The following is a 27495-nucleotide window of genomic DNA, read 5'->3' as shown; positions in this document are numbered from 1 at the left end:
TAAGCATATAGCTCTTATGAAGGTATTGAGTAATTCTCAGTCTACAATAATATGCAACATCAATGTAAGGTGTTTACATTCAATACCCCTGTGCTTTCTAATGAGGAAGTTCTCTACATATCTATCGTAACGTATACACATTCACGCACGTCAGATTTCTAGTACATACTACTTACAATTAACTGAACATATGTGGCATGTAAACGGCATATGCACACACTATGGTAAATGTGATATCAAGTGTATGAGTGAAAAAATAAACATTTCACAAGATTTTTTTTTTTTCATTTATCGATTTCTACCATCTCATTGCATAAACTTCCACATATAAATAGAATGTGTGGTCTAAATAAATAGTTCATATGAAGATTAGAAAACAACTGTAATGCATGTTACCACAGTTTCATAAATTTAGAACATGAACCGAGTCTCACATGGTATGTGCATGTAAGTGATTTGTGTAACAAGATGAGATGCAATAATTGCAATACAAACCAAAAAACTCTCTTAAATATTTTTGCTTCACTTGAACTCTGATATCAATTATGGTCTTAATCTTTGCATGTGAATTGGGCTGGCATCTCATTTCTACTACTTCCTCCACTGCTGTAGCAACAACATGAAGTCACTTTCAAAATAAGTTGCCCTGCCAAGGATGTAGGTGGTATTTTGTGTTAGCTTTCTCTGGGTGTGCAGTCTTCCACAATTCAAGACATACTATGTGTATTGTTCTCAGCTTGGAGGTGACACTTCACATGATAAAGAAATTTCCGAGCTCTTTTCTAGACAGCTTTCACAATTTTAATAAATCTGAAAGTGCGATAATGTTCTGCCTGTACCCACAATTTACAGGGATAGAAAAGTTCAAGGTGTGATATTACTGTCTGTCTCAAGTGGCATGGACATAATAAAAATTGTTCATAAATATGTGATTTGTTTTCATGTATTTCAATGAATGTGAAATATGTCGAAACTACTGTATACAAAACATGTTTTGCCGTGGTTTCTTTCTTGCAAATTCTGTGTCTCAACTGGTACTCACAAAATCAAGAATATGCCAAAGTTTTGCCTCCAAGTGGCAAAAATGTAAAACATTTTGTCTCCTTTGTCTCCGAAATGGAAAGTTGCACTATTTCCCTCTTGATTATGGAAACTGCTATTTTTTTTCTTTTTATCTCATCCTTGTTGTTTTTTGGTCACAAATCAAACAACTCTAAAAATTGTCTTACAAGTCCTGACTGGCAAAATTTGTGGAATATAAAATGTAAGTTCAGCAAGTCAACATGCATCCACAAACAGTACGACTTTCTCAATCTATAAAATAAAAAGCACCCTTTCCTATTCAATACAGCTTGACACTAGCTAGTGATTAGAAGTAAAAGGGTGGAGGGACATTTTGCTCTGGGCCCCGTTGCTAGAAACGTTGCGTTTAAACGCAACTTGCAACTGATTGTCACTGGCCAATCAAAATCATTGTTGCATGCATGTCTTCTTAATAGGGCAGACCCTGAGCCAATCAGAATGGTTGTTTCAAAATTAGCAATTATTTGCAATTGATTGCAACTTTCTTGCAACGGGGCCCTGGTGTAGCTTTCATGAAAAGAAGTAAGGCACAAGATTTTCACCCTGTTGATGCATACACGTACTGAGCACAACAAAGGATGACTGCATCACAATAAAAAAACTGTGATCAAACACAATTGAGTACCTGGACAATGCAACTCTATCCCTTGGTAACTCAACTTTGCCAATCACGCAACACTGTGTTTGCATATCAAAATATTCTGAAAAAAGGCTTCCCCATACTCGTAGGTATCGTCACAAGTGCTGGCATTGAGAAAAGGTGTAAGTGGATCTGTATATGATCCACAGGTCAGTGAAGTGGTTCTTACTTTTGTCTTTTTATTCCTATTGAAAGCTGCCTTGCAATCTATTGGGATTAAGGGGGCTGTTTTGAAAAAGTCTGATGGTACAGGGCTTTGTTTTGTTTTTATTGTAATAGTGGGTGTGTTTTGTTCTAGTAAATCTCCTTCGCAACAAGCAGGATATGGCCCTCTCAGCACAGCCTCAGTAAGATGAGGTAGACATTGCATTCGAGAATGAATTGTCCTTTTGACATACAAAAAATAAAAAATAAATAAATGGTTGTGAAACTTAGATTGCAAAATTGGGTCAATGGTTGTGCCTACACTGGACAGATATTGGCAAGGTTTGTGGAAGGTAAAGGATTCACAACTTGGCTTAATGCCAGGGGAAAGTCTCAGGCATGATGTTGAGCAATGCATCCACCAACCAATGAGGTTGTCTGCAGCAAACTTTGTATTGTGACCAATGCACTAAAGATAGCCAAACATATTATATTGAGGCTTAGAGGAAGTCTATGTCTGCAGTTCATATGCCAAATCATTTGATAGAATAAGATCATCTTGTGAAATTGTAGCTGGTTGCCACATCCGGAAGTAAAGCAAAAGTAGATTTGTACAGTAAATGTATACTTCTGCTTTAACTTCACACAAACAAGGAACTTTCTACTTTCCATAACATAGATCCCTGGCAGTGTTTATAATATCACGCTACCTTACCTTGCAAAAAAAAAAGGAAGTTTAGTGTGCTATTTCATTATTACTAATGAGAATAAATACATGTACAACTTCCCACTTCAGTCTGTTGGTTCTAAAAACATGATGCTTCAGAATTTAATGATCTCTTAACCACTCCCCTTCCTTGTACACTGTAAGTGTGGTAATATAATTTTTAGGCGTATTTGGTGTGTGCGTGTGAGAGATATAATGTGAGTGTGTGTACCGGTATATCTACAATGATTTGACTTGGTGGACATTTACGTGGTAACCAGTGAATGCTGGCATTTCTCAAATGCTTGTATCTCTCGCTGGCTTTAAATAGCAACATTCAATAAAGTGTACTGGCTAGTGATGTACAAGACAATGCTTTGTAAAATTCAGTGATGATGAATTAGGAAGTGCATGTGCTAAACATTTTTTTTTCTTCCACTTTCTAACCATTTACTTCCTAAACACAGAATATGACTGAAGCAATTTACGGACGGCTATTAACCTCATTAATTCTTCCCAACTTGGCTACCTTACAAAGACAGAACTAATGGCAGAATGACTTTCTCAGCCTTTCTTAGATAGACTCTTGGAATATTGAGCCTGACTGCAATCTACTTCAGCACACGGGGACATGCTACACTTTGGACAAGCATTTCAATGAAATGCACTTTGATGTGTTTCATCATCTACCCAACAGCCTCCACACAGCAAATCATAGTTAAGTTTCAATCGAAGTCCTAAGCTACATTTCTCCTGAACTGTACCTAATGAGGAACATAATTTGAAGAGACTAAGAAGTGTGTCAAATTTGTTTACGGTGGCAGATTCTATCCAAGACGCAGACTACTGGTAACGTGTAAGATGTCAACTGGCATGTTGGGTATCCCAGGAAAAGACGGCATTAAAATCACCTGAATTTGCATCCGATGTGCACAAGGTCACTTTCAACCATGCGGGTACAAAATACCCTGCTCAGCTCCATCTATGCCTAACACTACCACATCATTCAAATGCCAGGATTTTGATTTTCTACTTGCAGCACCTCTGGCTCACACCTCTGCCAAAGCATAAGGATCTCCCTAAGAAGAAGAAAAATATATATATATATTGGATGCACATACTATTCTGGCTCACAACCAACATCCTTATCAAGTACTCCCTTAGGCTACTCCTCATATCTATTAATCAGCTTTAAACTCTATCAAAAAACAGAGACAAACTTAAACAGACACAAACAGGTCAAGACATATACTCCCAAAGGCAGAGGGAATGCATGATTTTTCACTTTCTGTTCTCCTAAGGTTGGTACACACAGGGAAACAGAATTCAGCAAAAGGCATAAGGTTCGAAAACTTCAACAAATTCTCTTAACGTACATCTTTGGCAGTGTAAGATGTATATAAAAGTATAATTCAAGAAAATGGCAAATTCATCCTGCACAATCTACCAATACAGCCTTCCATAACTCTCAAATATGGATTCCTCTCGAATTCATAACAGACAGGAACTCCTTCTCATACACTCAAGGTTTGATGAGAACACTGAGCCCTAGAAGAGAATTTGCTAACAAGAAATCATTGCAAGGAAGCTTGTTCTATATTTTATATATAGAACATATTTCATATGTATAACATGCTGTCCACACTTTCTTCTTGGCATGGGGCAAAACTTGTTACAAGTAAACAAGATCCAGCATCAGACCAATGGGGCTCAGAGATGCCAAAGTGACTAAAGAAAAAGCTATAAATAAATAAAATAAAATGAAAAATAGATAAATAAATAAATAAATAAAGAATAAGTATGGACAAATACAAGTGTTTACTCTCCAATGAAAGTAACCTGTCAAATATTGGAGACATCAAATTTGGGTTTAAAGCAATATTTCTATTCAAGTATGAAAATGAAAAAACAAACAAACAAACAATAAAAACATTTTGAATATTTACTAATACTCTGCTATGAAACACATAATTCTACTTGTGGTAGGTAGACTCTATGTTTGGGGTTCAGACTGGAAGGTAATATACTCTGGAAAAACAACAAAAAAACAAAAAGAGAATCTTGACTGTATCAGACGGTGCAGTACTAAAAGGGCAAGTAATGTAACTCATTTGGCAACTTCCATTGTACTAAGTCCACATTGAAACACGGTGGTGGCAAGCACTCAGTACGTTTCCATATCTTGTGACTAAATCTGTGTTCTGATTGAAATGACTGTTTGAGAATCATGTAAAGTCCAAATGAGCTGTAGTAATGTCCTACGATGTACACCTTGACTAATGGTGTCAGGTGGGTTGAGAAGCTTCACTGGTATTATCAACAGCAACATAACCTTTGCTATTTTAAATTCTTGAACCTAATGCAGTATTTTCAGAATGTCCTACAAAATTATTTCATTTATATTTACGATCACCCTCACAATGATTGCATCATGAAAAAATTCCCGTGATGAAGGCGCACTCACCTTTTCATCCCTACAGAAGGGATGGTTACAAAACTGATTTGTGGATTTACGACCACGTCAAATCATACTGGATCATTCTACGCATGCGGGGTGCGTCTCAGAGAATTGAGAACAAATATTCCACAAAAAAAAAAAAAAGGTGATTGAAAATGACTCCTTTCTTTAATTCACACACCGAGCGATACAAGAATATCATCATCAACACCTGGTGGCGCCAAGCCATCAACCTTGCATCGTATCTTATCACTGCCACTCCAGTTGCTTCATGCATGGCTCATCCATTTCATTTTCCATTTCATTCATTCTTCAATCTCTTTCCATTCATCTTTTTCCTTCTTGCTTTTGCCTGGATTTTTTTTTCTTTTTTCTTTTTTTTTTTTTTACAGGGAGAGAGAGAGAGATGCGGTGGTGGGGTGAATTATCATAACGTTGCGGCGGTCGATGATGAGTTGGACGATGATGGCGACATGTGCTTCAAGACCTTGTCTAGATTGTCCTGCCAAACCTGATGTAGCTGTGAACGTGACAGAACAGAGATGATGGACATGACACAATGATGGCATCAATGGCATCAAATACAGGTGATATAGATGGTGGGTCTGCGGCTGCACGGCAATGGTAATTTGGCACAATTGTAGGAAAATGCTTGGGTCTGCGGCTGCACGGCAGTGGTAATTTGGCACAATTGTAGGAAAATGCTTGTAGAAGCCAGAATGAATAATATTGCTTTTAAGCTTTCAATTTTTTGTATATATTATATATATATATATATATATATATATATATATATATATATATATATATATATATATATATGGTGCTTTCTTGATCAAAATGGGTAAAGAAAACAAAAAGAAATCATGTTGAACAGAGTGATAAACCACAAGCTCATACAAATTCATGGGACTCAAAACAGTTACAAAAGACTTCTATAAATTGATGGGCAATGGAATTTTTTTTCTTTTTCTTTGGTTATGTTTGAAATCATGTAAAGCTGCCTTTCCAGAATAGAATTACTTTACAGTACGTCACTAAGATCAAATTAGTGTCTTCAGCATTCAGAAGATTTGTTAAGTTTCACAGACCACTTATATCTGATGTTGCTTGTAAGCAAACAAAAATAAAAAGATCACGGAAGAGTGGAGTGGCATGAGAACAATGTCAAAGAAAAAAACACTTGAAGCAAATTATATCCTGATAAATGATCCTAGACAGTGCACCTCCTTTAACAAAAAAATTTGGGTCCACACAAAACTCAGTATGTTTTCATCTGAGTCTTTAATAAATGGTGTACATAAAAAAAATAAAATCATGCGTGATGATGCCTTGAAACACTGTCAAACTCATTTGTGAGATGCATGGTCTGAGCAGATATGTAATAATGCTGCAATGAATGACACATAATGGTCTCTTTGACGTTACAAAGTGATTCTTAGTAGTATAATCACAAAGAGAGGCAGCAACATGGCACAAGTCATAATCAAACCTCTTCAAATTACTCCAGTGCTGCTGGCATCCCTTCTTGTTTTTCGTTTATTCAGATTTGGATGTACTAAGTCCACGGTATTATATGTTACCGTGCATCATAAAACGAACAAAAAGTCGCACCCCTTGATTTCACGTGAGGACTCAAAAAAAGGTGAAACGGGTCAACCAAGTCAATATTTAGTTTTTCATATTTTCTTAAAGAGCTGCCCTTCTTCTACATTATTCCTAAGTTTGGGATCATAAAATGAATGGGAAAAGGCATTTTCAGTAGTTTTTCTACAACCCTTTTTTCATAGAGTAGTGAGATCAGGTATTATAGAGGCCCCTTTTCATTTCTTGGTAACCGTTTGCACACTCTCCACTTTCAAGTCTGATAGCCTTGAACGTTGGCATAAATCATGGACAGAATGTGTTAATAGAGCATGCTTAATTTCAATTTAATTTGATAATTGCTTCATTGTTGTTGCTCCAGTGGTTTACTTCCTGTTTTTTGTCCCATTCATCTCACAGCTAGCATGGTTTGGTAAAGATTAAGCGCTTGAATAGACAGATAGATCCTGTACTTCAGAGCCTCTTTTCTCGGTTCACACTTTTCCACGGTGTGCGCTTTCTTTGCAATATCTAGATAGGTTAGGAGAGTCCATTTGAATTGAGTTAGGCATCATTTTAAAGCTTAGAGTCTGCTCTGTCAGAATCTGTCCTTAACTAAAAATTCATGTCTGGCGACTTTTTGTTTGTTTTGTGGTGCAGGGTCACATATCAGAAACTGAAGAGCAAGCATGGATGAAGAACAGACACACACACAAAGATCGCAAGATGTCAAATGGATTTTGATTTTGATATTTTGAGCTGAACTTGGCGGGAGGGAAAAGCCTCCAGTGTGGGTAGACAAATCAAGGGCTGAGCAGATGAAACGAGAGCGACCTCCGAGTTCATTCAAACTTTGCTGAACTCACCTCTTTGTGGCTGTTGACTTCTGCCTCGGCAAAGGTCTGCATGACGTCAGCGATGAGGGGGATGTTGGCGTGGATGAGCTGGGTCTCCATCTGAAGGCAGTGTAGCGAGAAGAAGTTCCTGTTCTCCATCGTCATGATCTGACTCTCTTGCTGCGGGAAACAAATGAGAGGAAAATGGCGTCACGACCCATGTCTAATTGCAGATTGTCAATAGACCACAGTTGGGAATTAAACTAAGAAATGTCCCACTCTCCATTGAGAAGACAAAGAATGAATGATACGGAAATGGTCAAGCTGGGGCACACTCAAGATTTTCTAGTAGCCTAGCAAATTTCTTTTTTCCCTCTACAAGTGTTAAAAAAAAACACACACAAAAAAAAACCACAAACACACACACACACACACACACACACACACACACATATATATATATATATATATATATATATATATATATATATATATATATATATACATACATTTATATATATATCGTATATATACATATATTGATCACATTTTATGGTGATTTTTTCTGTAGAAGCTCGACATCATATTCATATTTCCCTGCATAAATCATGCAAGCAAATCCTGAATTTAATCAAAACTGTTGTCATGAACCAAATGCAACTCGCACTTCCTAACTTCAAAGCTATAAATCTGGTTACTACAAGCATTTTCAAAGAAATCAAAACCAACTTAGGATACTCCATAAGGAGATAGACTAAGCATGATTCCAAAAATAAGTATGCCTGATGATTTGCACATATTTCTGTTACAGAATGAAATGGTATCGTTGATGATAGACTGAATTTGTGACACGCCAGATAATGGATCATCATCACACTTCCAAAGATATTCAAATGGCACCTAGAATTGCATTTTCAGGTCATTAAACAAACAAACAAAAAATAATGTACACTCCAAATGTGACAAATCGACTTTTTTAGATTGGATTCAGCATGTTCTGCTCGTATGCTATTTGTTTTAAAGGAAGCATTCATTCAACTGACAGATGTCTAATTCTAGACATGACATTACTACTAGTTAAGTGTAAGTGATCACTACATTTGTTCATGTATGTTTGAAAACCACATCTATCATTCGACGATATCCAAGGTTAATAATAAACATGATATGTGTGACTTTCTAGGACTTTACAACTGTGATTTATGATGTATGATTTAAGATTTTTACAAATGATTATAAATGATTACACATATTTACATCATGATAAATGTTTAGGGATCATTTTCGATAAGCCTATTCTTGTACTTCTCATTATTCCACCACTATCATATTTGATACCATGCATTCTAATTTGTGTTTGTTTGCCTATCTTTTTTTTTTTTTTTTTTTTTTGGGGGGGGGGGTGTTTTTTATGCAAATTTTGTAAACCAATTATGCAAGTGGCATAAATGAAATGAAGAAGTGAAGTGATTTCAACAACATCAAATGCCATTAAATGGGAATTGCTTGACATGAAAGACATCATCTCTCCGCATACCTCAATGATTCTAGACTCCAGCTGCTCCACCTCGCTGACGTACTCTCCACCCCTGATCGTGGCAGACATCTTCTTCTTCTTGATGGCAGCCATCTTCTGGAGAGCGTTCTGGTGGTCTCGTAGGACTCCCTTCTCGTGCCTCTCACACAGATCCTGGGGATGAGAGAAAAATGGTACAAGTCAACAATCAAACCAATACCTCAGGGTAGTCAACCTCTGCAGACCAAATACATTTTTAGACACTCGCACACACAAACACACACTCACAAACATTCAGAATACAATAAACATATCATATTGGTTTAGAATTATGGTATCCGCAAAGCCTGCTTCATAAAATTTCTGAAAATCATATCTTTAATTTCAAAAGCTCAATTTCCTTGTTTAAATGAACATGAAGCATAGTAAATATGATAAAATCATGCTGGTTTAGCTCTGCTATCATCTGTCAAATTTTCATCACATAAATGACTTTTCTTACATACCACCGACTTACAACCAATTTATCTGTCCTTGCAAACAATTAAGATTATGACATTGGCCATATTTATTCATACTAGCAACATCTATTTGGCAAAGTTTTGATCACAATGAGTCTGATGCACCAGGGGCTTAGATATGGGCTTATAATGTCATATCAATCGTGGGCTTATAATGTCATAATGCTTATAATGCCATAATGCTTACAATGGACACAGGCTTACAATGCCATATCCAGACGTGTGAAATTTTGGAGGGTAAATGGAAACTTTAAGCATAAAAATTATCAATGGTACTACAAAGATATGTCAAATGTTTTTGTAGCATGATCAGATAAAGTTCACCTATACATCGGTGTGAGAGTACCTGCAGAAAAAGTCTGCGTCTAGTGGGCGAACTCTTTTGCTACAAGAGCACGATAGCATGTTTACAGTGTCTATCGCCAGTGATGACAGTGATTATTTGATATCAAAGATAATGCCAGTAAAAATGGATGCATGGCCGTAAACCTATGGGATTGCACGATTTCCTCCACCTGTTCTATAAATAGGGAAAACATTATCCAAAGTACCTTGTACGCTTGAAGAAGATCCAAGAATAGCCAGAATTTCTCAGACACATCATCAGCTAATCTCTTTCCCTAATATATAAGAAAAGCAGAAACAAAAACAAAACTTTGTTAGAATAGTGCAATATGCTAGAAATAGAAAGTGATATTGAGAGATATTTCGACATTTCACATCCCCATTTCATGTCTGACTTCATTTAACTCTTTATTTGCAATGGTGGAAACACCCTGTGTGCCACATTATTCTGAGACACGAAGGTAGTCATGCTTTGAGAAAGAATTCTGTTTTTCCAATCTATATAACTTCTACAAATTTCTGTCGAGCTGGATATAATAGTGAGCAAAGTTGAAGAAGAATGCCAAGCTTTGCTTTGATATAAATTGTATGACAAATCTATTTCTATTTAATTTTTGAATGACCAGTTGCTACATTACTGTAAAGGCATGGCTTTTGCACATGAAACCGTGAGAGGAACTTAGAATTTTCACGCAAATTTAGTTGGGAACACCGCTTGATAGTCAATCACCACATAGAATGCACGCTGTATGTAAAAGGAACAAAAGCGCGAGAAAAACTTTCATTGTACCACGGGAATAGGCGATTTATCGATCGGTTTAAGCGGATTAGTGCGTTTGAGCGGAATATGCGAAGTTGGCACGCCGTCGACTGAGTGGGACGTGCGAACATGGCACATAAAGAGTTAAAGTTTGCTTGATATTACTCTTCTCAATAAGCCAGCTTGAAACAGATCACCTCCCTCTAGTGACTCTTCCTAACACTAACAGGCATGTATGTAGAAAGGGAATTTCCATGGGGATGATATACTGAAGACATATTATTGACAGGACCTGTTTTGAGTGTTTCAACTCTAGATTGTGTTGCAATGTACTTCAATCCAATGAATCGACCACACATTACTAGTGTGATTATGAAAGCAAGCACCAAACAATTTTGCACGCATTTGAGACCTCCTCAAAAGCTAACTTAATAAATATGTATAGTGCATTATCCCTAGTGCAATTTTTCTCCCTCTCTTCTCTCTCCATTTAAGGACACATACCACATACCAGAAGTACAGTGAAATGCTATCACTTTCAGGTACAACATTAGGTGTAGGCCAAGTTCATCAGTAAGAGTGCATTCATTATGTTGGCATGGTTATCTACAGCAACCTACTCATATACTACTAATAATGAGCTTATTTAGACTGTTACTCTTTAAGGGTGACCATCTTGGTACACTAATAATTACAATGGAATATATGATATGGAAACATGTACTGAAAATGGTGACTGCTGGCAGAGAAAACGAGAGCCTTACAAACCTGAGTCATGCATTTCTCTGAGAGGGCAGCAAACTCCACGGCCACTGATTTGAGACCCGTCTTGATGTTGGGCCAGGCGTCGTTGTGGCCCATGGCCCAGGCCGAGGCCGGCTGGGATTCCCCTCCAAGGCTGCTCAGCTCCTTGGCAAAGGACAGCATATCACTTGCATTCCCTTGGAGGAAGTTCAAGAAGATTTTCAGCAGTGATAATATTGATAATCAAAACAGCTCCACATTGGCTGCTCTTTTGCTGTTATTATCATCAATGTTACTACTACTACAAACACGCTGCTGGTTTATTCTTAAATTGACAACACATGTAAGAAGATTGAAGTCTGTATTTCTCTCCAAAATAGCATACTATGTGATTCTATGTGATTCTGCAAATTTAAGATTTCATGAATTTCTATATTATCTTCTTTGTTACAAGATATGCAGTAAATTCAGAGGTGAAAATGTGATGACAACAAAATACTAATTTCTGATTTTGCAAAGATTTCATAAATTTATCCTGTTGTATCTTATCTTTTTCCTATATGAAATATGCAGTAAATACAGAGGTGAAAATGTCATGATGACAAAATATTAACTTCTGGAGCAGATTCCCCCCATGACTTGCTACATTAACCCATTGAGGACAGGCTGATTTTGATACAACACGCATTTCCCATAGACAATAGACTGAGTGTACTTGGGACTTGTCCTCAATGGGTTAACAGATCAAAACTCAGACTTCATGGCCTATGCTTACCTGCTGCTCTTAGTGACATTTGGTCCACGTAGCCTTTGACAAGACTCATGCTGTAGAAGAGGTTCTTGATCTGCTCTTTGCTATTCCCGAACTGAATTTGAGTGTCCATGGGGACCAGATCCTATAGTGTGAAACAAAAGTAGGCACATCTAACACATCCATTGGGAACATCATCACATCAAATGTGTCCTCCTATTTAACTTTTGTCTTGCCTCATTCTGACATTCTCATCTTTTAGGTAAGGTGCTAAACTTGTTTTCCTGTCATTCATTACGTGAAATACACGCAATGTAAGTCTTACCAACACTCTAAGAAAGAAACAAGAAATGTTTCTATGGTGACTGGAATGCCTCCACTACACCACATCATTCTCCAAATAGGTTTACTGTGCAGTACATCTTTCTAATGTGAAATGACAGTTTCACATGATTGGCAAATAATCACTATTGGGTAACAACACTGTAAAAGTGGAAATTTTCGCACATTTCGCGCAACCAGAAACTAGCACGAAAATAAAAGCATGCGAATATTTTTGCTTGCCATACGTGCCTGTGCGTGATGTCTTGATTCCGCGGAATTAAAAACACGCGAAACTCTTCCGACCCGGCCAAGCGCGAAAAATTAGTCACGCGAAAATATCCACTTTTACAGTATACTCTAATTCCTGATAATACATTGAGCCATTTTCAACACATGAAAAAAAGGGATAGTGAAATTTTAGCATTTTCACTACACATTTGATTCCATGACCCAATGCTTTCCCTACAGAATCATTGTGTGGTAATGCATGTTTGCATAATCCATTCTTGATTGAGTGCATACACAGAATCACTTCCAATGTTTGGAGGAAAAAGTGTAATTTCCCCAATAAGTTGTGTAATTTTAGCATTCTAGCTTGACTTTTGACTTCATGACCCAAAACTTCCCAAAAGAATCATTATCAGGCATTACATGTATACATACAAAATTTCATAAAGATACCTTTAGCTATTTCCCAGATATGGAGGAAAAGTGAAATTTTAGCTTTTTCACTCGAGCTTTTACCTTTGACTCTATGGACCACAACTTTCCTATAGAATCTTTAACTGGTAATACATCTATAAACTATTGAATTTTCATGAAAATACCTTCAGGCATACAGAGATAAGGGGGAAACGAGTGAAATTTAAAATTTGCCCTGGACCTGTGACCTTTGACCTTAAGCATGTGTGCTCACAAGTTGATAGGCACAGCTTTGCCAACTCATAAATGTGTTATATGCCAAATTTTATTTGGATACATCAAATGTTATGTTGTTATGTTAACCCTAACTAGGCCGGGCTATTTAGGTAGATCATACGGCCGGGGGGGGGGGGGGGGGGGGGGGCCTCTCAAGCCCCCCCTTTAGATCTCGGCCGTCGACCGCGCGATCGCGTCCAAAATTCGCACACACATTGCCTATGATGTAATCTAAAGTACCATGAAGTTAAATGTTAAAAATATTATCATTTATGCTCAATTATGCTAATTTATGCATAATGATGCATGAAATCAGACAGTTTGGTATAAATCCCTAAATAAAGCTCAAAGTGGGCACATTTTTTTGTGTAAATATTCTTTGTGTCCTGAGCAAATGTAAGAGAAAAAAATTGTGCCACCTGAAAAAATTTCTTAAGTATTTTATTGTTTTTTGAATTTCTTATGTATTTGTTTTTTCGACTTTATGTTTTTCATTGTTTTTTCAATGAAACTTGTCCGCGACATTGTTCCGAACAAGAAAACATGTTATTAATTGATTTTAATCAACAAAACCCCCAAATAATCATGCTTTTATGAAATTTGCCTGTAAGCACAGTTTGCATTGAAATTGTACACGAATTCACGTTTTTGAGCAATTTTTGGTCTGACATGCACGTACATATTCATGCGCAACTTCGGAACCGCGGGCCCGGGCATCACAAATTTGGTGTCAAAAGATGCGGGAGACTCGAGAGAAAAAAGTCATGAAACGTTGCGGCGATAGCTTTTCACGTTAGCGATACATTGCGCGAAACGTCGAGCCTAGTTAGGGTTAAGTAGTCCAAGGTGGACAAGGCTCATTGAAAGGAAGAAAGAGATTATAAATGTAGAGGGGCGAAGATGTGCTTTGGCTGATTCTTAACATGTTTGTTACAATGTAGATCAGCAGTTGCAATCTTACAAATACATTTGTAAAGAGGGTGACAAAAAATCAGCCATAGCACAACATGTGAGTATTTCAGCTTCTTACTTATTCTGTAATAACACATAACTGTGTAATATCAAAGTAATTTTCTAATATCCATCCTGGGACCCGTTTCATAAAACTTGTTATCAGTGACAAGTTGTCATAGTTGTTACAAGCTACTGAAATCCTTGCATCTGATGGCTGAGAGCAAATTTGTCATAGAAATGTGGCAGTTGTCACTGATAACAAGTTTTATGAAATGGGGCCCTGGTGTTCAATCTCAAGATGACATACCTTTGCTTGGGCTGCTAATTTACTTGTAACAAACTCATCTGGTATACCTCTGAATTGTTCCTTTATTCTGTGCTGCATGTCCTGCAAAAATAATCAGCAGCATAATGGGATGGAATTACTCAGACCAAACGAGAGGACATGAAACCCAGCAAACAATTCAGTAACGGTTTCAGACGTCTGATCATAATAGGCCATTATATTCACTGGTGCACTGGTTTTGAAAAGGGCTTAAGCAATGGATTTGAAGCATATTAAATTGTACACTCAAAACTACACATATATCATCAATGCACACTACCTGTCATTAATAAGTGAACATAAATGTAAAAACCAAATTATTTATAGCCATGTACATTTACAGAGTAACAAGGAAAAGAAGAAATTATGCGGTGCGTAATATATGTCCCCGCCAAAGTAGCATTTAGTAGCAAAATGTACAATATAGGTAAAAAGATCGAGGTCAAAGGTCAAAGAAGTCAAAGGTCAAAATTCTATGTAGAAGTTTTGAAGCCCTCACCTAGTGCCATCACATAAAGCAAACGGAATCGAAATCGGGTTAGAAATGGCGAAGGAGTAGCATTTTGTAGCCAATGTACAATATAGGTCAAACTCCACGAACTTTATACTCATAAATTCTTGCATTGAGTTGCGTTAAAATTGCAACTGATTGGCAAATTGTCATTCATGTACGTCAAAAAACAAAAAAACAAACATTACTCAGTAGTTTAGTAATGGTAGTAGCCACGATAAAGAAAAACAAACAAAAGAATCACAGGCATACATACTCATGGTTCTAGTCCAACATAAATATGCATCCCAATGATTTTTTTTTTTAAACCATGGCTACTAAAAATATTAAATAATCAGTGCTTATTTACATCAATGAAGGGCAATTTGTCAATTAGTTGCAAAACTTCATACTTATAGCATACTTTTAAAAATTTCATTGAGAATAAAGAGAATAGGTTATGTATTGAGATATAAGTGAACTCATTTTCTCTATGTCTGTGTGATCTTCTCATGTGTATCACTTACTGATCCTGTGAAGGTCAGGAAGTAGCGAACAATCTCGCTGCGGTGGAATGTGGGGTGTCTCACTACCAGGGTCAGAAATCGCACCAGAGCTCTTCTCCGCTGTTCAATGAACTCGCGATTTGCTGTGTGAGGAACAAGAAAATATTCGTAAGAACTTACTCAGGAACTAGCTCTGAAATCTAAAGGTGTATGAGCAACTTTGAAAAATTATGTATTAAAGATATGGGGAAACTCTGCTCCCTGTTCAGAAAAAAAAAATAGTGAAAGCTTTCATCATAATCTGTTCAGAAATATGAACATTACCTCTCTCAAAATAACAAATAATGCCATTAAAGACTGACGAGGATCACAATCAATTATGAAAGTAGATGAGGTACTAGCGTCATCAACTCATAACTCTCCCGATGGTGAATGTCAAATCAAGTATTGCTCTTTATCATATACTCATAGCAAGACATGGGATAAATTTCCCTTCTCGAAATGGGAATGGCAATTTAAGCTGATGGACAAATTTTGAACATTATGGTATACCACTCTATGTAATGAAATTGCTACACAAAGAACATGTTGTAAAGCAGACATTCAAGAAGGCATAACAAACTGCTCTGCCGTACCAGGGAAATTATTCCCTGTGGCATTTGCTCGCAATAAATCATTTACTCACCTCCAATCATCTTTTTGGGAGGAAGACGGGGCACCATTCTGTACGGGTAGCAGTTGATTAACATTTCGCTGACGGCCGCGAAGTCACTGTACCGCCGGAATACCGTTGTTTTGTACATCTGAAAAGTTGACACAAGACACATGCGCCAATCAGGGTTAGAATTTGCACTTCTGGTACACCATGGACCCACAATCAGATACAAGGAGCTTTGCAGGAAACAATTCAAGATGATAAGATTTTATTGGAAACTGCTACAGGAAGAAGGGCTATCCCACATCATGATGTCCACTGATTTACATCTGTCTGTTTCTCTACCATTTATTCATAAGTGTGACCTCTCTGGTTTATGTTCGATTTCCTCTTTTACCAAATGCAGGTCTGTCTGCTGCTCTACTTTGCCCACTGACCTCTCGCATGTGAGGCTGCAAGCCTTGTATCCAATCATTGGGTCTTTCTCTCATTCTCTACTCTTGAACTCAACGTGATCAGATTTCTAGTAGTCATATAGCTCTATGGTAACCTGACCATAGTTTTCTGATGCCCTGACATTTAGCACATCAAGCAAACAGTTCAAAACTATTCCACATCCCGGAATCACAATGTCCAAAGATTCACATCTGTGTGTTTCTCTACAATTCATTGATACAAGCAACATTTCTACTAGGAGGGTCTGTCTATCGTTTCATCCTCCTAGACTCAACATGATAAGATTTCTATTAACAGCTCTATGGTAACCTGACCCTAAGTTTTTGATGCCCTGTTATTCAGCACATTAAGCAAATGGTTATTTTATGATCCATATATGATACATTCATAGCAGAAGCAAAAACATGCTACTCAGGATTCTAAAAACAAAGCAAACAAAGAGAGGTAGTAAAGGATGGGAACTGTGTACAATAAGCATCACAGTTTCCGTTTCTTTAAATCAGGCACAGTTTAATGCTCATGGACAAACAAGTAACTTGTTAATAACATTGCTTCCTGGTTGCTCCTGGACATGACATATCACCTTCACAGACATTTTCAAGCGAAAAATTCAAGGGGAAACTTCTAATTCTTCAAGTGATAGAGCAAAGAAAAAAAAAAACACAAAATTTCTGTTACTGTTTTCTGTGAAAAAAAAAAAAAAATTCAGACAACAATCACCACTCTCCATCCCCAAGGGAAGAAAGAATTTGATGCAAAGTTAAAGGGACTGTACAGTACAGGTTGAGGTAGGGATTCATGTTTTGAACATTCCTAAGTGAGATAATGAAAAGCCTCTTATGAAATATGAAAGACTAGAGCATGTAATTTTAAGAAGGATTCAACGTTCATTTGATGAAAATTGGTTTTCAAATGGCTGAGATATCCAAAAAAGTGCTAATAATAAAAGGCGATATGCCACAACTTTATTAGGATCTCTTTGTTTCACCTTGTTTTAGGATATCTCAGCCATTTCAAAACCGATTTTCATCAAATAAACTTTTGATACCCCTTAGAACTGCATGCTCTTTGACATCTCATAGAGTGGTTTCTGAATATCTCGCAAAACGTTAAAAGCTAAATCTTCACCTCGACCAGAACTGTACACACCCTTTACGAAGTCAAGATTGGAGCACTTACTCTACTTGTGACCTCATACTCCACATGTTTGAGGAGCAGACCTTTCTTCTCTGGGATGAGTTCCACCTTGACCTCGTCCATGGCACAAAGCTCCTCATAATTGTAGTTGAGGATGTTGGGGGCCCGCTCTCTCCTAAATTGCTGACTGAGGGTCTTCAAGTCGGTGAGGTCACCAAGAGACGGCTTGGGCAGTTCTGGATTGAGCATACATTTCCAACAACAAATCAAATTAAGTTTTCTCTTTTGTGAGCTTATAAAAACCATATGCTTTCTGACTCTGCTCATGCAGTTCATATTGGTTGTTCACAAGATTAAACAAACATACATACACATACACATTCACACACCCTCGCACACACACAAACAGGACTCAGTTCTTCAATAAGTTTGCCCTCGTCATGACTCAGGCAGTACTGAAATGAACAATTATGTACCGGTAACTAATTGAAATAGAGTATACAAGTGTATGTCTGATATGAAATATTACAATTAATCATATATCATGTCGGGTTTAAGTGTGTGCGCGTTGTCACACCCATACACACTGCTATAGCTTCTGACCATTCCAGCATTGAGAATTAAGGGTTCCCAGGGCGAACACTGTACTAGGGCTTTCTATAGCTCAGTCGGCAGAGCAACGGGCTAGCAATCCGGAGGTCTCAGGTTCGAATCCCACTGTTTTTTTGCTCATTTTTCCACTAATAAATTAACATTGTCATTATCAATATCATTCATTCATTTTTTATTACGTTTTTCATTATATACTAAGGCAATGACTCAGTTGAATTGAGATGATGAAGGTAGAGTACCTTGACCGGAGAAGTTCTCCAAGAGTTTGACATTGGGTGTCTTCCCTTGCTGGGCCAAGGCTGTGAGGGCAAGAGCTTTGTAAAGGCCTCCTCTTGAGATGTAACCCTGTTTGCTGTCTACGGCATCCCATATCTGCAAGAAGCACAGAGAGGAAACAAACAAGGGCATAAAACATGGTGATGGAAATTGCTCTTAATCAGGAAGAATTGCAGCTGCAAAATCATCGGCCAAATAAACGACTTTCCCCCCTAATTTTCTGGCACAACCACCTGGAAGTTTGAACGTTTTAACATCCCAGCCTCATCTAATCTGCATTCCATGCAGTTGTGACAGACATCACTGTTTCTTTGGAAGCATGTGGAACTTAATTGCTGCAGTGGTTTATTGTATAATGTACCTTATTTCATCCTGTTTAGATTGTGTTTACTTGTAAAATTTAATTAACTTTATTTCTTACAGCAAATTAAATTTGCACACAGATTGGTCTTTAACTTAAAATTGAGTCAATTTGTATCTGGCAGAATGAAAGCCGTAGAGCACATCTTTAGAGATTCAAAACTGCTCTCATGGAGAAGGAAATAGCAAATGTATTGAATCTTGTGCACACACACACAAAAAAAAATGAAAAGCTTTTGAAAAAGGTTGAACATGCTTCATACATGTCTGGTAAGATGTCTTTTCCTGTAAAACTGCTAGCATACACTGTAACTGTGGAATACATTGTAGTGTAAATGTATGGAAACTCTTCCAAAGTTTAAATCTCGGTAGGGACCATTCTTACAGTTCTGCTCAATTTCATTTCATAGGAATCATACCTTGCCATACCAAATCACACATGTTATAACAAATAAACATCCCATACGGTAGCTACAGAAGTTTGATGCCCTGCTTAAAGCAAACTGCACATTATTTGAATAAACTGAGATTAATTCATCACAATCAACCATAAGGATGCCATGATTGTTTGTTTGGTGTGATTTGTTTATTTTGATCTCAGTGAACCAGAGTCTGATGCTGTGGTAAACCATTGTACAGTGTCCTTCATTTCCTGTAATGTGCTTCCTGAAACCATTGCAACTTCCTATTCTCTGACCTCCCTAACTATCTACAGAGGCTAGCACAGTGTAACTCTACTATTCAAAAGAGCATTCACAACACTAAAATACACATTATATTAGCTCTACCTCCAGATTGTACAAGTTCATTCAGTCGTTTCATAAGGCAAGCTTTGTTCGATGGACAGCAACAAGAAAATAAAGTTATGATGTAATACGCACTTTGTTCTGTTCTCACATTTCAATTCACTAAATTTGTCATCACTTGGTGGACAACCCTGATCTTTGTATAAGATTACAGGTCTCACTTATCGTGGTTATTAAATGTTCTGTAAGATCATGTTAGCTGGCATAACCCTGCATAACCCTGCTAGCTCTCTTGGGGGAGTCTGCGCATTTGAATGATTCTATGACAGATATGTGGCGCTTTACAAATGCTGTGGATCATCATCATCATCATGTGCCCTACACTTTGCTACAACTTGCCAAGTACAGTGTATATCCATCAGCATTCAGTCATTTCTTCCGAACTTGACTGACAAACATGTAAAAGTTAGTTAGCAAGCCCACTCAGACATTACCATGGGCCTCAGTCCAACAGGAAGGCCATGGGGGCATACACATACAGGGCTTAGGGGGATTAGTACAATCTCTATTCATTTTCTGTTCGTGGCCAGACATCTATGTAATCACTGAAGAAGAAACCCCACAGCACATTCATTTGATGACGCACGTTGGCTGAAGCCATACTGGTTTCATATTTTGTGTTGCATAACTGCTCTCTCACAGACAAGGTATAGTTGTAGCACTTCATAAAACAACAGGGCCCTGTTTTATGAAGAGTTAAAACTGATTATATAGTTGATTTCAACTGTAAGTCTATGGTAGCCTGTGTGGTAAGGAAATTTAAAATCAATTTTATCTTTTGATAAAACGGGGTCCAGAACTCCTAAATTATATACAGCTGTAGTAATCAACAAATGTCAGGCTGGGCATGCAAGTCTGACGTGTTCATAGGATATGGATGCATGTACCACACAGTAAACTTCAGTGTGAATAGAATGTGACAGACTTTATGACATGAAGCATGTAAATTTAATGGTAATAAGCAAATATTTTCTCAAGCTTTAGAGCAAACACAAATTTTCATTAAGTTCACTCATGAAGACAATGATACCGTCCAATTTCACCTTCAAATTTTTACAAAGAATGATGCCATTGACTTGATATTCAAACTTCAGATTTCAGATTTTACTCTACTGTAAAAGTGGAAATTTTCGCGGTGTTGAAATTTTCGCGCATTTCGCGCAACCAGAAACTAGCGCGAAAATAAAAGCACGCGAACATTTTTTTGCTTGCCATAGTTCCTGTGTGGGATGTCTTGATTCCGCGGAATTAAAAACACGCGAAACTCTTCTTACCCGGCCAAGCATGAAAAATTAGTCGCGCGAAAACATTTTTTACAGTTTTACAGTATTTTTAACCCTCTGTACAAAATTTGAACTTTACACAAGAACCAATGATGTGTAAGTGAGGATGTGCTTACAATGACCTTGAACAATGGACATGAATACCACCTGTTCAGAGCTCTGCTGACTACAGTAGGATTCCGGTCTCTTGCTCAAAAGGCACATGAATGCTTTATTAATAATTCATTATGGATTGCCTTGGGCACACGGGTAAAATGCATGCACATGAAAAAAGTAAGCATATGTTTGCTTGTACACACTACATTTCAGGATGAATAAAGACTACCTGCGATTCTAGTGGAATTCCTCATGAATAAATAATAAAGCATTTAAACCCTGGTCATTGTCACAGGACCATTGTCTAGGTGTTAACTACACACTCCCACACATACCAATGACCCCAAATGCAAAGATAAAGTTTTGTACAGAAGGTTTAAAATAGAGCACAACCTGAACCCTAACTTCAAAATTAAACTGATTTATGCGTTCATTTTAAATTACCCCCAACAAAATTGTACACTATTCAGCTTTTACTCATATCAATGTCAGTGTATTCTGACATATATAGTTTTTGAACTATTAAGGATAAAAAGTGGGAAATGTTTTTTGTACCACCTAGTACATGTCTCAGGTTTGTACAGCATCTACAGATCACTGTGTAGCAATTCGGCAATAAGGTGCAATACATACTGGAACACTTACATGTAAGAGATGTCGGCAGTCTACAAAATTACTCACTTCCTTCAGCTCTGACAGAGCCAGATCTCTACCAGCCATGATAAGTACGCTGGTAAGAAAATTACTCACTGCTCACTAACACATTTCTGCAAAGTCCCCTTCTCACTCACCCCAGCCATCATTACTAGCACACAACATGTACATGTACGTTAGATATCGTAAACTCTGTTGCTTGAAAAGCTAGAATTATGCTTCTCATAATGAATCAAAATTTGAGTCACCTGGACATTTGTTGGTTGATCAATATCAATCACAGATAAACGTGTACTTATTGGAAATCTGAAGACAGGTACAACGTACTGCATATGTACCATTTGAAGCTACAATCTGTATGCCTCCATGTCCAGTTCTAGAGTTCCTTTCTCCTTCAAAGTGGATGGATGATGTCCCAGTGCAAGGCCTAAATAAACTCTACTTGTGAATCATACTAAGCTCAATTTTCCGACATCGATCTGAGAGATACAACACTGCAACTCAGAACTGCTAAAAATAATCAACTAACGTTTTAATACTAAACATTAAAGTAATGATCAAATTGCCTTGTTCAATGTTACCCATGAAGTGCCAAGTCATGCTCATCAAATAAAGAGAAACTACCTGTATACAAGACATTAAAATAATACTGGGCAGGGAATATCAATATCCATGAAACTCCCCTGGCAGTAAACTGACATGGCATGGTGGGAATTAATCTTTAAAATGACTCAAAGTGCAATCATCACTCACCATGCAGCTGTCTCTGTCAGAAAGGCCAGTGATACATGCTACCAGTAACTTTCTACACAGGAACATCAGACTTTATTGCCCACCAAGAACAAATTCAAAGGGTTATGACTATGCTGGTGTTAAAACTACTAAGTACCGTACCGTACTTCCCCACCAAACACACAGAAACACATACATGCACAACACTATTAATAGGGTGTGTACAGTTCTGGTCGAGGTGAGGATTTAGCTTTGAACGTTTTGCGAGATATTCAGAAACCACTCTATGAGATGTCAAAGAGCATGCAATTCTAAGGGGTATCAAAAGTTTATTTGATGAAAATCGGTTTTGAAATGGCTGAGATATCCAAAAACAAGGTGAAACAAAGAGATCCTAATAAAAGGCGTGGCCTGTTGTCTTTTACTTTTTTGGATATCTCACCCATTTGAAAACCAACTTTCATCAAATAAATGTTGCATCCTTCTTAAAATTACATGCTCTTTCATATTTAATACAAGGTTTCTCATTATCTCATTTAGGAATGTTCAAAACATGAATCCCCACCTCAACCAGTACAGGACAGTCCCTTTTAAAGACATACACAAAGAAGGACTATATTTGCCTGCATACCCTGACAATTCATTACAAACTTGTGGGCTAATTTCAGCAGAATATGCTTCTCCGCCAGGCAGACGCGCATACTCGTGATCATGCAATCAGCCGATGAGTACCACCAGCCACCCATGATTCCACCACAACACTATCCGAAATTTGACCTCCCGCTACATGTTTAGAAACCTATACACTTTGGTGCACAGTAAAACCTTGGCACGGGTGGTGCCATTTAATAGTAGTGAGTGAATCTTGAAGTGGTATTTACAGTTTCATTACTTATGGTCAAAGTTGCATTGCAATGACAAGAGCAGCCATTACGAGGCCTATAGAGAAGACGATCAATGTGAGAATATACACAATACACACAATTCTGAAACCCAAAATATCAATTAACTGTAAACTTGTTTGAGTCATTTTGAGGTCAAAACTGTGTGTGGTCCCTAACACGTTAAACCCTGGCATGATTGCCTTTCTCACTCCCAAACATTCCAACAATGCAACAGTTCATGAACATGAGGTAAATCTTAATTTATGTAAATCTTGCTCGGCGCTAGCGTACTTTCGCACTTATTTGTCAATTGATCTCCAAACATGCACAAACTCACTCTAAATATCCAACAGCCTTGAATATTTGCATCTGAGTGAGATTCAAGTTCAGTAGAAATGGAATTTTTGACGTTTTGACACTTTCACTCTTCTCGGAATATGTTGATCACAGCTACTCGCTCTGCGATAATTGCGTTGCATACTAGGAACAGACAGCGCAGCACAGTGTACAAAACACGTTCACGGCAGCATAGCAGCGAGCGCGGCGATTGATCTGAACGTAGCTATCTCATAGCGATCAGGGTGAGTTCTCCTATGGTGTCTTTGAAAAGATAATACAACGTACTTTTTTCCGCTTTTCTCTCAGCTTGTACCGAGTCGTAGTAGCAATTGATTGAGGATTGGGGTTGTTCGTGTTGTGTGTGCGTGTGTGTGCGTGTGTGTGTGTGTGTGTGTGTGAATGAAAAGAGAAAGAAAAATAAAAGATTGACAATTACAAAAAACGTGTAAATGAAATAAGATTGTGAAAAATGTAGTTATAAGACAAGGGTGAAAGAATATAAGGGGAAAGGTTAGGAAAAGGGGGGGGGGAAGGACATGAAAGAAAAGAAATTAAAAAGTCACACCTGGAAAAAATTAAAGGGTTTACAAGATAAAGAAAACACTTAAAAGATAATGGAAGGACAGAAAGAAGAGAAACTTGCATTATAAAGGAAAGCAAGGGGGATGGATATGTTTGAAAAGAAAAGAGAAAAGCGAAGAAAAAATCCAGATTGAAAACAAAAAAAAAGCACTAGGTAGAATAATAGAATGAGAGATGAAGCAAAACTGGATGAAAGCAAAAATGAATAGGATGGAAAGATAGAATTACACAGGTTGAAAAGGAAATAAAGGAGAGGATTCATTAGAATGACACATAAGAAAAAGATATAGGAGAGGATAGAAAGGAAGACCCTTGTAGTTGGAGGGAAAAAAACAACCCATGAAGGAAACAAAGAAAAGTCACGCAGAATGACAGTTAGATAGGAAATTATTGAGAAAGTTAGACAAGAGGAAAACCACAAAGAAATGATTGATAGACAGTAAAGGGAAATTTAAGAATAGATTCTACCTGAAAATGAAAGATGGAAAGATAGAAAAGAAGGAGAAAGATATGTGGCGCTCAACCGCTTTGAAGCTGAGAACTTGGCCGGGGAAAAGGGTAAAAATTTTTAAAGCTTTCCAACGACATCCCCCCCCCCCCATTTTTTTTTGCACCATACAAAGGAACACATAAGGTGTCATCACTTTGGACTCCCCACTTTTTTTACCCCGGAAGTGCATAAGTGCACTAGAAAGAATTGTAGAGACCTTGAAGTGTGAGCGCGGAGTGGAAGGAGAAAGATGAGCTGAAGACCTTTTTTTTTTTTTTTTTGCTTGTCAGCTGAAGAAACCCAGAAGTTGCGCTGAAGGCCCTTTTTTTTTTTTTTTGCTTCGTAGCTCATGAAACCCGGAAGTGGGCCCCCCACCTTTGAAAATGCTCCGGTAGCCCTGACCATATAAATTAAAAAGCCGCTGTGTCGCTGCATTCAGACAAAATGATCGACCCTTAGTGCATGCGCCGAACATATTCGTACTGTGCTTGTGTACAGAGCAGAGATTTAAGCAATTGAGATTTTCCAATGATTTTTCGACACTTGTAACTACTAAAAGCGTTAAAACTTAACAACTAAATGTCCATTTTATTTTAGGTTACTGAACTGAATAACTAGAAATAGAATCTAGGGTGAGTTTGTGCATGTTTGGAAATCATTTGAAAAACAGGTGCAAAAGTACACTAGCGCCTCTCGCTCTTTTTAAGTCTTACTTTTTTTTTTCTATTGTATGTACTATGACTGGCTGAGCTGAATGCAGCCCATCATCATCGTCTTCACTCGACTTCAGATTCTCTAGACTCTAGCTACGGTTACGGACGATGTCTTCCAGCATCCAGGTCAAGGTCTTTGCTTGTAGCAGCTTGTTTCAATACAACTTATTTACAATTTAAATCCTCAATATTTAGAATCATATGATAAAAATTCATTGAAATTCATTCATGGAATATTGGGAAGTCTCAATTTCAAATCTTACCGTACTAAGTGTCTGCTTGGGCAAGCTTGACTTGATGAGAATCTTGACGAATAAATCGCGGTCTATGCGATCTTGTTCCGGGCAAACGATATCATACACTTCACGATAGTACGGGGGAACGGAACCTGAAAAATCAAACGGAGTAAACATGTTAAAATCAGCATAGAATTTTACTTACACCTTACGTGGGTCGCAAAATTCGAAAATTTGTAGAGATATAACTCACGAAACAGCATTAGCAATTTCGTGTTCGGCTGTAGAGCATGCCTTTCATGGACCTATATACCTACAAAATCATGTGCAATACTTACCAAAACTCAACTCGTCCGCCATGTTTGCATCCACACGAATGAAATTGGCAACTGTATACAGCTAGCGATCATAGAATCGGGCGCATTCCCATTTCAAATATCATCATTTACAAAATATCTGAGCCATTTAGAAAATAAAACAATATTTGAAAACCAATTAAATTATTTTATTTATTTGTTTATTGAGATTTATATTATGCAAAGATATCTTTAAATAATTTGTTCCGAAAATCATTGTAAACAAAATGAGGTCACTGACATTTCCGTCTGTTCGCACGGTGGGCGGATGCACCGATTCGCAGGCCCGACCGACAACGCCTACTTTTCTACCCGACATGAGCGTATGACTCTTTAATGACTCTCAAAACATTATTATTTTAAAGTAGCATAACGAGTGATCCCCTGAACTAGGCATAAAATTTTCAGTTTTGTAGGATGGAAGTTGTATCAGTCTCCAAACGTGCTTTGGGTTTTTGTTTTTGTTTGTGTTTTTGTTTTTGTTTTGTAGCAGCGTTATAGGACATTGTTCAAGGAACTTTGATTCACAATCAATACGACTCTCACAGTTGTGTGTTTACTTGCATTGAGGAGTCCCTCCCATAACTTCCACAAGAGTTGTACGAAATTGGAATGGCTAGAGAGAGGGATTAAGTAGGCGCATGTGATATGAAGAAATCATCAAATTTGTGGTCTAATTTCCTTTTTATGCAAGTATGATGCGACAGAATGATGCCTGTACAACTATAGGTAACAATAAACGGACCGGGTGCAATTTTGGACAGGTTTCAGTAAAATATACAAAAATCAATTAGGTCTATACCTGTCAATGCACCGTAGGCCTAAGTAGTACTGGTAGTAGTAGTAGTAGTAGTAGTAGTAGTAGTAGTAGTAGTTGTAGTAGTAGTAGTAGTAGTAGTAGTAGTAGTAGTAGTAGTAGTAGTAGTGGTATACGCTGACATAGTAGGTGATCTGAAGTAAAACGTACTCATTCGGGATTAGATTACTTACAGTATGTTACTAACAGCTAAAAATATATTACTTTGTTATCATTGAATTGGGTGTCATTTATTCAACAGTGGATTATATTTATATGCTTATATACGAAAGGAGATCTATAACTTGTACATTTCATGAAAATGATATTACTAATATACGTTTTCCTTCATGCAAGGATACTGTGCACGGAGTACTATAATAATGAACAATTTGATGCACAAACTGAATAATTTGCAGGCGTTTCA

General features: G+C 37.5%; 1 protein-coding gene across 1 annotated transcript; it reads right to left on the bottom strand.

Annotated features, from left to right (window-relative positions):
• Positions 1-5196: 5196 nt before the first annotated feature.
• Positions 5197-26278, bottom strand: LOC139742916 (sorting nexin-8-like). Its single transcript, XM_071653421.1, has 13 exons — positions 26255-26278; positions 25944-26068; positions 18705-18837; positions 17896-18089; positions 16291-16408; positions 15627-15748; positions 14592-14672; positions 12113-12233; positions 11362-11534; positions 10040-10108; positions 8989-9141; positions 7482-7631; positions 5197-5551 (listed from the first exon to the last, which is right to left on the bottom strand). Exons 1-13 carry the CDS (start codon positions 26274-26276, stop codon positions 5459-5461), a joined length of 1554 nt encoding a protein of 517 aa, XP_071509522.1. The 5' UTR covers positions 26277-26278; the 3' UTR covers positions 5197-5458.
• Positions 26279-27495: the final 1217 nt, after the last annotated feature.

The sequence above is a fragment of the Diadema antillarum genome, unplaced genomic scaffold, assembly GCF_040938485.1.
Source record: "Diadema antillarum isolate AM-2024a unplaced genomic scaffold, OU_Dant_1.0 seq00001036_RagTag, whole genome shotgun sequence".
NCBI lineage: Eukaryota > Metazoa > Echinodermata > Echinoidea > Diadematoida > Diadematidae > Diadema > Diadema antillarum.
This window is presented reverse-complemented; position numbering and strand designations above follow the sequence as displayed.

What these genes read in the sequence shown, in the direction of transcription:
- LOC139742916 (XM_071653421.1), bottom strand. Translation starts at nt 26,276, where the DNA reads ATGGCGGACGAGTTGAGTTTTG. An exon ending in AATGTCACTAAGAGCAGCAG is followed by an intron (nt 11,535 to 12,112) that starts GTAAGCATAGGC and finishes ACTTCCTCCAAG; the next exon opens with GGAATGCAAGTGATATGCTG. An exon ending in TGGAGTCTAGAATCATTGAG is followed by an intron (nt 7,632 to 8,988) that starts GTATGCGGAGAG and finishes TGTTTCCCGCAG; the next exon opens with CAAGAGAGTCAGATCATGAC.